Source organism: Rhinopithecus roxellana, chromosome 21 (assembly GCF_007565055.1).
Source record: "Rhinopithecus roxellana isolate Shanxi Qingling chromosome 21, ASM756505v1, whole genome shotgun sequence".
In the NCBI taxonomy this organism is placed as follows: domain Eukaryota; kingdom Metazoa; phylum Chordata; class Mammalia; order Primates; family Cercopithecidae; genus Rhinopithecus; species Rhinopithecus roxellana.
In genome coordinates, this window is record NC_044569.1 from 78,815,739 (window position 1) to 78,827,948 (window position 12,210).

The 12,210-nt window shown below is 38.5% G+C and overlaps 1 protein-coding gene across 2 annotated transcripts in view; it reads left to right on the top strand.

The window, feature by feature from the left end:
• The window catches only part of MEP1B (meprin A subunit beta), a 33,390-nt gene extending 26,370 nt beyond the window's left edge, over positions 1-7,020 (top strand). Inside the window, exons 11-15 of one of the 2 annotated variants that reach the window (XM_030926034.1) lie at positions 46-489; positions 2,014-2,193; positions 3,587-3,713; positions 4,359-4,563; positions 6,849-7,020. In XM_030926034.1, coding sequence (XP_030781894.1) covers positions 46-489; positions 2,014-2,193; positions 3,587-3,713; positions 4,359-4,563; positions 6,849-6,863 — 971 coding nt within the window. In that variant the 3' untranslated portion in view covers positions 6,864-7,020. The remainder of the gene's footprint in view (positions 1-45; positions 490-2,013; positions 2,194-3,586; positions 3,714-4,358; positions 4,564-6,848) is intronic. The other variant, XM_030926035.1, reaches the window with a different exon arrangement.
• The last annotated feature ends 5,190 nt before the right edge of the window (positions 7,021-12,210 follow it).

The following is a 12,210-nucleotide window of genomic DNA, read 5'->3' on the forward strand; positions in this document are numbered from 1 at the left end:
TTTAAACTTCTTTGTCTTTGAAATAATAATAATAACTCTTTGCAGAAATACCCATTGGGAGCTGGCAACTTTATCATGTAACATTGAAAGTGACCAAGAAGTTTAGAGTGGTGTTTGAAGGACGCAAAGGCTCTGGCACATCACTGGGTGGTCTGTCTATTGATGACATCAATCTTTCGGAAACACGGTGCCCTCATCATATCTGGCATATAAGGAATTTCACACAGTTCATTGGCAGCCCAAATGGAACTTTGTATAGCCCTCCATTTTACTCTTCTAAAGGTTATGCCTTTCAGATTTCCTTAAATCTAACCCATGTGACTAATGCAGGGCTATATTTCCACTTGATCTCTGGAGCCAATGATGATCAATTACAGTGGCCATGTCCTTGGCAACAAGCCACAATGACACTTTTGGATCAAAATCCTGACATTCGACAGCGTATGTCCAATCAGCGGAGTATAACTACAGACCCATTTATGACCACTGGTTTGTAACTCATTTTCTTTATTGCTAATAAACAATCATTGCTCTAGGAGGGATGGATCATTTTGGGAATGAGAGATTGCACAGTTAGTTACTCAGGGAATTTTGAGTCCCAAATCTTAAGAACAGATATTTAGGAGAAAGGTTTCAAGAATTGTGGACAGAGTCTTTCAGATAGGAGCTCATCAGAAATGTCAGCAAGGACTCCAACAAATAAAGAAGAATCTGACTGTATTCCTGGGAATTGATGGCCCTCCTCAGATTTTCACTTCTGTGCAAGAAGTGTTGGTTTTAGAGTCTGACATGCCTGAGTTCAAGTCCAAGGTTTGCTTCTCATTAGCTATGTGACCTTGAGCAAATAATCTCGTAGGTCCCCAGTGTCCTCAACTGTAAAGCCAGGGCTGTAGTAACCATTCCACAGATTCGCTCTGAGAATTAGTACAGGTCAAGTGTGGAAGCTGTGGAAAGGCCTGCGGTGGAGAGGCCCTCAGATGTTGGGTTTTTCTAACTCATGCTACCTTGTTCACGTCACTGGGAATGTCAAAAATAATTCAGCATTGGAAATGGGGGTAGTTTTTGACCAGAAGGAAGGTATTGAGCAGGTGCATTCAAGTGTTGGTGGGAAGGGTGTGAGAATGCATTATAATTTCTTAGTAAAAAGTTTTAGAGGATTTGCTAATCGTGACATCATTCCCCATCTTTCCCATCTCAAAAAGAAGTAGCCCACTGAAAGCAATGATCACACTTCTAATTTTAATAACTCTTTGCTTCTGAGACCCTCATAAAGGAAAACAATGAAATTATGGCAAGCTGAATATTTTTGCCAAATGTGAATTCTATATATGAAAAACATGGACCAAATTGGCATAGAAAAAATCCAACTTAATCTCATAGGATAATATTCACCAATGGAATTGTAGGGACTTGACATTCAGAATTTCTTCACTTTTTCCCAAAGTGTTGCTTCCTGAATGACATTAAAAGCAGCTCAGGGCTGGGTAGGTCATTATCTTTTCCCTGAAGCAGTACTTATTCTTGTCTTCTACTTCTGAAGCCCTTTGCTCTGTTAGGTGGATAATTCAGTTAATAAGATACATCATTCTATGCTGATATTAAAAACTCTCTCAGCAATATATTGCTTTAACTGGACAAACTGTAACTTTGTAAAAGGACTCTCTTAGTAGCCTTAGGCTACTAAGAAATTATTCTAATAGATAGGAGGGTTTCTATACCAGTCAATAAGTAGAGATATGATATTCCCAGGAATATCTGGTACCTAGGAAACTTCTGGTACCTCTCCACACTTATTCTACAGTGTGGTCCTCCCTGCCAGGTAATTTCATTTCCTCTAGGACAGTATAAATGAACAAGCCCCAGTGATTTGCCAGGGAATACATCACAGGCCAATAGCATCATTTAATTATTTTGAGCTCCAGCCTAATTGTGTTTCACATTGCCTGTTCTTTCCTACCACCAAAAGCTACGATGATGATAAACACACTCCATTAATATAAATTGCTTTTTCAGATAATGGAACCTATTTATGGGACAGGCCTTCCAAAGTGGGAGCAGTGGCTTTTTTCCCTAATGGAACTCAGTTTAGAAGAGGTGGGGGCTATGGAACCAGTGCCTTTATAACCCATGAGAGGCTGAAAAGCAGAGATTTCATAAAAGGAGATGATGTTTATATCCTACTGACAGTGGAAGGTATGTTAATAAAAAGTTTTATATAAGCTAGTTTTTTGTTGTGGCCACTGATTATTTTCTGTTTATTTCTGCATTCCAATTTTAGGTGTATTATGTAGAGATGTGGGGGGAAATGGGCATGAGTGGGGTGTGGGGGGAATATGGATTATTAACAATATGAAAATAATTTAATTTGAAACAGTAAGGATTCCAGAATAAAGAATTTAATGACTACCACATGAAGCTATAGTGGAAATCTTTAGGTTGGGAAATTTCTTTAGAAATAAATTAAAATAGAACAATTATACTCTAGGATTCCTGAAATAAAAACATCACATCAGCACATGAAATGACTGGAAATGTCTGTGTCTTATCTGTTTCAAATGTACATACATGCACACATATATACACACACACACATATATATAGGCAGAAATGACATTAATCTCTTGTTAGATTAATGTTAAATTTCTTACTCTTGCAGCCAATAAATACATTTTGCAGCAATTCTGGTGGTTTCCATTTTTTATGTGGTAGGATTTTAACTCATTTTCTATTAAAGACCCACTTGGGTCTCAGTAAATCAGATTGTTGTTTGTGATGAAAGGTGGTGCAATTAAAACCCACAAAAATTTGACTCCAGTGTCCATTAGAGTAAATCTAGATGATACCTTTTGGAGAAATTATTCAGAAATAACTTTTGTTAAGAGAGAAAACACTTTATGTAGCAGAGAAAAAAAATCAGATATGCATCAGTTCTCTTTGACCATAGCGATTTCCACCAGAAGCAATAACAAATAGTGCAAAGAGCAGAACACTAGTTGTCAGGGCACTTGGTGTCTTTCTCCAAGTCTCCACCCACTTGCTCTACCAAGCCAGAGACCTGCGACCTTGGGCAATGCCCTCAATTACTTTACATTTCTGAGTTTTGGTTTCCTTATCTGTCTCTTGAAAGTTGGCATCAGGGGCTTGTACCCGTCTGGGCTCCCACAATCCAGGCCAGCATGTGGTTGAGTTGGAGTCCCAGCAGGTTGGCCTAGTTTCCCTTTGCCTAGTTCTTATCTCGCTGCCTATATCAATGTTGTTAGACTGTGCTTCAAGGTTACCTGAATTTCTCACAAGCCTAAAATCTGATCATTGTCTATTTTGAAACTTAAGATTGGGCTTGGCATGATGGCTCACACCTACAATCCCAGGACTCTGAGGCTGAAGTGGAAAGACTGTCTGAGCCCGGGAGCAAAGACCAGCCTGGGCAACATTACAAGATCCCATCTCTAAAAAAAAAAAAAAAAAAAAGAAAGAAAGAAAGAAAGAAAAAAGGAAAAAAGAGACATTAAAAGAAAAAGAAACTTAAAGATCAAATGATTGTTAAACAAAAGCTGATTTCCATCCACACTCTTCCCCATCTTCCTAGACATATCTCACCTCAACTCTACGCAAATCCAGGCAACACCAATCCCTAGTGTCCAAGACCTCTGCTCAAAAACCACCTGTGAAAATGATGGTGTCTGCACTGTTCGAGATGGCAAAGCTGAGTGCAGGTAAGGATCATTTGGAAGAGATCTCTCCATTCTTTGGTTAGAAATTTTATTCCCATAATGTAGTATTAAATACTTGATAGTTCTTATGAATGAAATCGGTTGATTCTCATCTCACAGTCATTCATAGAATTTTTTGTGTTGTTGTCCTCCTTTTGGGGCTTTGGAAAACCACAAGAACTATCTTTGTGATAGCCAACACAATTTCTTAGGAAAAAAAATTACACTATATTCTAATTGTCTGAAAAAGTCCTCACAACAGTCCAGTTATTTTAAGTGTAGCTGCCTCCATTTCCTAGATGAAGATACTGACGTTCTGAGGAGCCCTTGGCCAAGATGTGAAGCTGGAGGGTGGTGGGCATGGGATGCTGAGAACTAAACTTTCTCTATTACCTGTGCTAACAGCCTTTCCTAACTTGCAGATGCTGTTTTAGTATCAGATTAGGAGGAATTCCATTTTTTCTTTCCATTGCTTACACCTGTGCTCTAGGTGCTTGTCTCCCTCCAGTCCAGAGTGGGTAAAATAGTTCCATATAGCAGTGACCTATTGGTGATCAAATAGACTAAAGGTGATCCACATCTTTAACTGTGAAGATTTCTGGAGTTACATATCAACTCATAACTCTGAGTCACACTCTCAATGTGCAGGTGCCGGTCAGGGGAAGACTGGTGGTACATGGGAGAAAGGTGTGAAAAGAGAGGCTCTACCCGAGACACCATCGTCATTGCCGTTTCATCTACTGCCGCTGTGTTCGCCTTGATGCTCATCATCACTCTTGTCAGTGTCTATTGCACCAGGAAGAAATATCGTGAAAAGATGAGCTCAAACGGACCAAATTTGACTCTGCAAAATGTAAGTTGAGGTTGATGTTTGATTATTCACAACCTATTGGTGAAATCTTATGGAGAGGAACTAGGACATTTTTGATATACTTTGGTTCTTGCCTTCTTCTCTTTGTTTCCTATGCTGGGGCAACTGATTTCAGACTATAAAAGTTCCTATTACTTTCACTGTAAATCAACAATTCTTAAATTGGGATTTATGGAGGTTCATTATCCTCCTGGAATTGTATACAACATTGTGTACAGTTGTGTGTAGGGGTTTTTTCCTGGAGTGTGGGGTGGTCTGTGACCTGAAAGGCACAATTGATTTTGCCTGCAAGTTCAAACCTTCCTGGTAAAGTGGAGAGGTGGCCTGCAAGTGTTTTTGTTCTAAAGGCTTTAGAGTGGTGCTGAGCTGAGGCCCGTAGGAAGGGGATGCAGGCATGTTTGGGGAAGCTTTTTCATTAAAGAAGGTTCCAGTTCATTCTGGCTTCACATGGAATAACTAATTCTAAGGCAGATTTTCAAGTAAAGGATTTAGTCTTGCCTCAAAAAATCTCTAAAATGTGAATAGACTCCTGAAACGACCCTGTTTCCAGTGGGTCCCTTGGGAAGCTGACTCTGAGATGGATATTTGTACACAGGAGGTTGATTGGGGAGGGCTCCTGGAACACATATAATAGGCTGAGGGAGCTGGCCTGGGCAGAGGGTGAGGTTAGACTGTGATGTGGCTGCAGCTGAGGCCTCAGCCCATCCTCCAGGGAGCTCTGGAGTGGGGATGATGCCTTCTTAGGCACGTCCTGAATCAAGGGAGGGGGGCCAGGCCTTTGTACTCCCATCGCTGGAATGGGGCTGCCCCCAAAGAGGGGGCATAAAATTGGACAAGGCAACGGCCTTTGGGGGAGGGCATTTCTTGCATGACAGCCTTCATTCAAAGGACAGGACCAAGCAGCAGTGCCCTAGCATCCACTACATACTCCAGCAGTAGAGTACAGTTTTACATGCGGATTCATATTCTTCCTTGCAAAGGAGCACAGAGAAAGTGGCATGAAATCTGAACATTACTGAAAAGTGAAGCCCTAAAATTCTTCCAGTTCTAGTTCATTCCAATTGGAATCTCTGAAAATTGCTACTGAAGCCAGTCAGAAAACATGCCCAATTAGAATATCTCCAAAAATAAAAATACCGCAATTGGCTAAAGCAAGAGTACATTTTCTTAAGAAAAATGATTATTCAAGACATACTATATTTAAAGTTATGAGTTTTTAAAGAGGACAGACGGGTATCAAGATATTATTATTTATATCAAGATATAAAATAATAAAAACATGTTTGACCAAGTCAGTCAAAACCTGGACAATGATAATGAACTGAAAGGAAATCGTTGTATTATCGTAGGCTGTTGTCCTATTTCCTCAACATCAGGAAGATGTTTAATGCTAATAATACAGCAATAGATCAATTACCTCACAAAACTATTACAAAAGTGCTTAAAATATAAACAGATTGTTTTGTTTTAAGACAACTTTCAGCTTATTTTATAACTCAAAATAAAAGGGAAAAATCAGCGAATACTTGGCCTGGTATGTCAACCTGATGGCAGCTGTGCCTGCAAGTTCGGTCTCCTGGGCCATTGGGATGAGCCAGGATTTGGTGCATGGAAGGTGGAACAGTGGCAGGGCAGGAGGGGACAAGTTAACTGGGTGGATGGGATTGCCAGGATATTTCCTTGACAATGGGAAGTGTAACAGCTGTTATAAGGGCTCTAACTTAGCAAGTAAAAACTGGAAGGAGTTAGAGAAAAATGACAAAACCAAAGAGAAGAGACAGAAGGAAACTAAGTCAATAAAGTGGGGAAACCATGAGAGTATCAGGGACATGGTAAGGATAGTAAGTGGAAACACACACACGCACACACACACACTCCATAATACTACAACAGAACTATTATGTGTGTGGGTCATTTAAACACATTCCCAAGGACAAGGCAGTTGACTTACATTATCTTAGGCTAGGCATTTCTACAGTTAATTCACTGATAACAGATCTCACAGATGTCCTTTAGATCTTAAATCAGAATGACCTTTTTTCTGAGGCAAATGTATGTGTTCACCGTAATGTTTTAGCATCTGAATAATGTGGGCTCAAAAAGCCAGGGCTCTAAATGGAGATCAGGAGCAGGAGCCAGCTAGGAGGGAGGCCAGGAGACAACTGATGGGGACTTCATTTAAAGACTAGATCGTTCTATTGTGATTCATTTAAATAACAGTTTTTAAATTTAGAAATTAAATCATCAATTGTTCTTTCCCCTTTTAGCAGCATGCTTTTTGAAGATTAACTCAACAATACGGCCAGCAAATGAAATTAAAAAAGATTCTTCATCATGGATTCGCCTAAGGGATATTACAACCACCTCGTTCTTCTAAAAATGGATCTTTTTCTGTAAATATCTGGAAATACTATAAATCACTATTTTGGTCAAAGTCAATTTGGTGAAATACTGTTTGTGTTTCCTTCTTTTAAATGAGAGAAAAGCAATTCAGGCTCTTCTGAAAGTATAATATTGTCTAGAAAAAAGGGAGAGCAACAGTTAGAGATTGCTTTTCAAATTACTGATCCTTCCATATGGGGGCCACGTGTGGTGTCCTCACAAGTGATTCCTTAGAAACCCACTAGAAACACCCAGTGGGAATGATCCTCCATGCGGAATTGCAGCAGTTTTAGTGCCATCATTTCCCAGCATTGGGAAGGGTAATGGGATAGCTCCCCACTCTCTGTCAATATACATTCTTCTCCACAACTGGCTACTCTCTTGTTTTCTTATATAGTCCCTTTGGTACATGAGCTTGGTTTAGAATTTGATTGAGCAAATGACTATAATCAGCAAGAAAACATTTCACTCTTTGCGTGGCAAGTCTCAAAGTTTTTGGGTCTCAGGAGTCTTTACATTTTAAAAATTACTGAGGATCTCAAATAGATTACTCAGGAATCTTCACATTTTAAAAATTACTGAGGATCTCAATAGATTACTGAGGATCTCAAATAGATTATTCGGGAATCTTCACATTTTAATCTATTTGAGGATCTCAAATAGATTACCGAGGATCTATTTTGCTTACAAGCAGCTCATTGATTTAAATAAGTGTTTATTAGAAATTCAAACCAGAAAAAATTTAACGTATTTATTAATCACAAAAAATAAGCCCCTTATATACTAACATAAATATTTTTATGAAAAATAGCTTTATTTTTCAAAACAGGAGAATATTTAGCAAAGAGAGGGGCATTGGTTTACATTTTCTGGGAAAATCTCTAATGCCTAGCTCAATAGAAGACAGCTGAGTTTTCACAGATGCTTCTGCATTTATTCTATTGTGATATATTAATTTGTTTGAAGGATGTGAAGAAAATCTAACCTCACACAAATATGTTCTTGGAAAAGGGAGGCATATTTGAATAGCTTTCTTAGGTAAATATGAATATTCTTTTGAAATAATTTTGTTAAAAGTTGACAATGGTAACTTCTTAAAGGTTAGTTGCAATCAAAATCCGAAACCATATCAATGAACTTTTGTATTCTGTCCTGTAAAATCCATTAGTCTATCTTGTATTTTGAGTCTTTCAGCTATGTCTGATTTTGCAATACTGTGCATTGATAATTTAGAAAATATTGGTTCACTGAGTTATGCAGCTCTTACAACATTTGACACATTTCATTATACAGTATGAAAACAACATTAGTTAATTGCACTACTGATCTCATTTTAAAGTCTTTCATGCTTCTAACCCCAGCATTTTGGGAGGCCGAGGCAGGTGGATCACTTTAGTCCAGGAATTCGAGACCAGCCTGGACAACACAAGGAGACTCTGTCTGTCTATATATAAAAAAATTATCTGGGCATGTTGGCACGTGCTTGTGGTCCCAGCTACTTGGGAGGCTGAGGTGTGAGGATTGCTTGGACCCATGAGGTCAAAGTTGCAGTGAGCTGTGACTGCACCACTGTACTCCAGCCTGGTGGACACAGCAAGACTCTGTGTCGAAATAAATAAGTAAATACATGACTAAAACCCCCCAAATTAAATATATATATATATATATATATTTTAAAGTATTTAAGTCTTGGGAAATTGTTATGCTCATGGTGGCAGAAACAAATTTTCCAAAATTTTAACTTTTGTTTGAAATATTAAATTTTATCATGGGCAATAAATCCCATCTTTCTTGTAGCATCAGGCTCACTTTACTCAATTTTTTAAATTCAAATTTTATTTAGAGATAATTGTAGTCACACGCAGTAATAAAAAATAATTCAGAGAGATCCATCTACCCTTCACTCAGTTTCCCCTAATGGTAACATCTTGCAGAACTATATACACTACAATAGCATAATCAGGATATTGACATTGATACAATCAAGACACAGAACATTTCCATCACCACAGGAATCCCTAAAGTTGCCTTTATAGAGCCACATCCATTTCCCTCTTCTCCCACCTCCTGTTTATCCTCTGGCAACCGTTAATTATGTTCTCTATATCATTTTGTTATTTTTAAAACATTCCATTAATAGAACCATTCAGTGTGGCACATTTTGGGATTTGCTTCCCTCTTCCCTCTCAACTTAATTCTTTGCAGATTCATCCAGGTTATCATGCCCATCAGCAGTTTGTTTCTTTTCACTGGTGTTGTCCATGATATGGATGGACTGAAGTTTGTTGAATAATTCATTGTTGAAGGACATCTGGGTTGTTACCAGCTTTTTGACTATTACAAATAAAGCTGTTATAAATGTTTGTGTGCAAGGTTTTGAGTCTTCATTTCTCTGGGATATTGCATGGTTAGTTTTTAAATAAACTACCACAATGATTTGCAGAGCACTATACCATTTTGCATTCCCACCAGCAATAGATGCATGATCCAGTTTCTCTGCATTTTCTCCAGTTCTTGGTGTTGTCATAATTTTTTAAAAATAGAGTTTATTTTATTTATTTATTTATTTTGAGACGGAGTTTCGCTCTGTCGCCCAGGCTGGAGTTCAGTGGCCAGATCTCAGCTCACTGCAAGCTCCGCCTCCCGGGTTTATGCCATTCTCCTGCCTCAGCCTCCGGAGTAGCTGGGACTACAGGCGCCCGCCACCTCGCCCGGCTAGTTTTTTGTATTTTTTAGTAGACACGGGGTTTCACCGTGTTAGCCAGGATGGTCTCGATCTCCTGACCTTGTGATCCGCCCGTCTCGGCCTCCCAAAGTGCTGGGATTACAGGCTTGAGCCACCGCGCCCGGCCAAAAATAGAGTTTATTTTTTAGAGCAGTTTTAGATGCACAATGAAACTGAACAAAAGTACATATACCTCTGTTCCCACAGATACACAGCCTCCCCAACTATCAACATCCTGCACCAGAGTGGTACATTTGCTACAAATGATGAACCTTCATTGACACATCAATTTCACTGAAAAGTCCATCATTTGCATTAGGCTCATTCTTGGAGTTGTACAATCTATAGGTTGGACAAGTGTATAATAACGTGTATCCACCATGGTAGTATCATACAAAATAGTTTCACTTCCCTAAAAATCCTCTATACTGTGCCCATTCATCCTTCCCTCCCCACCAACCACTGGTAACCACTGAGTCTTACTGTCTCCATAGTTTTGCCTTTTCTAAAATATAGAGTTGGGATGATATGGTGCGTAGCCTTTTTAGATGCACCTTTTTCACTTAGCATCAGTATTTTTTATTTTAGCCATTCGGATAAATATGCGGTGATATTGCGTGATTTTCATTTGCAGTTCCTAATAGCTAATAATATTGAACCTATTTTCATGTGTTTATTTCCCATCTGCATATTCTCTTGAGTGAAATATCTCTTCATGTCTTTTGCTCATGCTCTAATCATCTAATCAGATTTTTTATTCTTTTTTTTTTTTTTTTTTTGAGACAGTCTCACTCTGTCGCCCAGGTTAGAGTGCAGTGGTGCGATCTTGGCTCACTGCAACTACTGCCTCCCGGGTGCAAGTGATTCTCAACCTCAGCCTCTTCAGTAGCTGGGATTACAGGTGTGAGCCACCACTCCTGGCCCCAAGCTTTTTTGTTCTTACATTATTGTATTTTGAGAGTTCTTTACATATTCTATATACTATTCCTTTGTCAGATATGTCATTTAGAAATACATTTTCCCACTCTGTAGCTTGTCTTTTTATTCTCTTAACAAGGTGTTTAGCAGAGCAAAAGTTTAAAATTTTGATGAAATCCAATTTATCAATTGTTCCTTTTAATGGATTGAACTTTCGGTGTAAAGCCTAAGAGCCCTCTGCCTAGCCCTACATCCTGAGGATTTTCTCCTATATCTTAAAAAAAGTTTTATAATTTTATGTTTTACATTTAAGTCAGTAATATAGTTTGAGTTAATTTTTGTATAAGGTGTGAGGTTTAGGTTAAGACTCATTTTTTGGGGGGAGTGGGTGTATGGATGTCCAATTGCTACAGCACTATTTGTTGAAAAGCTATCTTTCCTCTATTGATTTGTTTTTGCATTTTTTGCTTAACATATTTGTGTGGGTCTATTTCTAGATTCTCTATTCTATCTCATTAATCTATGTATCTACTCTTCTACCAATACCATATACTTTTGATTACTATACAGTCTTGATTATATAGTCTTTCTCTGCCAACGCCATACAGTCTTGATTACCACACATATACTATAGCTGTGTTGTAAGTTGTAAAATTGGGTAGACTGATTCCTCCCACTTTATTATTTTTTTCAAAATTGTTTTAGTTATGTTAGTTCCTTTGCCTTTCTATATAAATTTTAGGATAATCTTGTCTATATCTGAAAAGAACTCTTGCTGAGATTTTGACAAGAATTGAGTTAAATCTGAATATCAATTTTGGGAGAATCGACACCTTTTTACTAAGTTGAGTCTTCCAATCCATGAGCACAGTTTCTCTCTCCCTTTCTTATGTTCCTTTTTGAGTTCTTTCTTCAGCATTGTCTAGGTTTCAGCATACAAGTCCTGTGCATGCTCTGCTAGATTTACATCTGTGTGTATCTCATTTTAGGAGAAACTTTTTATTTATTTATTTATTTAGAGACACAGTCTCACTCTGTGACCCAGGCTGGAGTGCAGTGGTGTGATCTCAGCTCACTGCAACCTCTGCCTCCCAGGTTCAAGTGATTCTCCTGCCTCAGCCTCCTGGGTAGCTGGGATTACAGGTGCCTGCTGCCGCATCCGGCTAATAATTTTGTATTTTTGTAGAGATGAGGGTTTCACCATGTTAGCCCGGCTGGTCTCAAACTTCTGACCTCAGGTGATCCACCGCCTCTGCCTTCCAAAGTGCTGGGATTACAGGTGTAAGCCACCACGCCCAGTAAGGAAACTATTATTGTAAATGCTATCATATTTTAAATTTTGGTGCCCATGTGTTTATTGCTAGTATACAGTAATGTAATTGATTTCTGTATATTGAACTTGTGTCCTGAGCTCACTTAATTCTAGGAGAGTTGTTTTTTTTTTTTTTGTAGATTCTTTGAGTTTTTTTTACTTAGACAATCATGCTATTCACAAATACGGACGGTTTTGTTTTATTTTTTCTAAATCTGTATGCCTTTTATTTCCTTTTCTTGCCTGTTGGACTGACTAGAACTTCCAGAACTACTCTGCACAGAGTGATGGA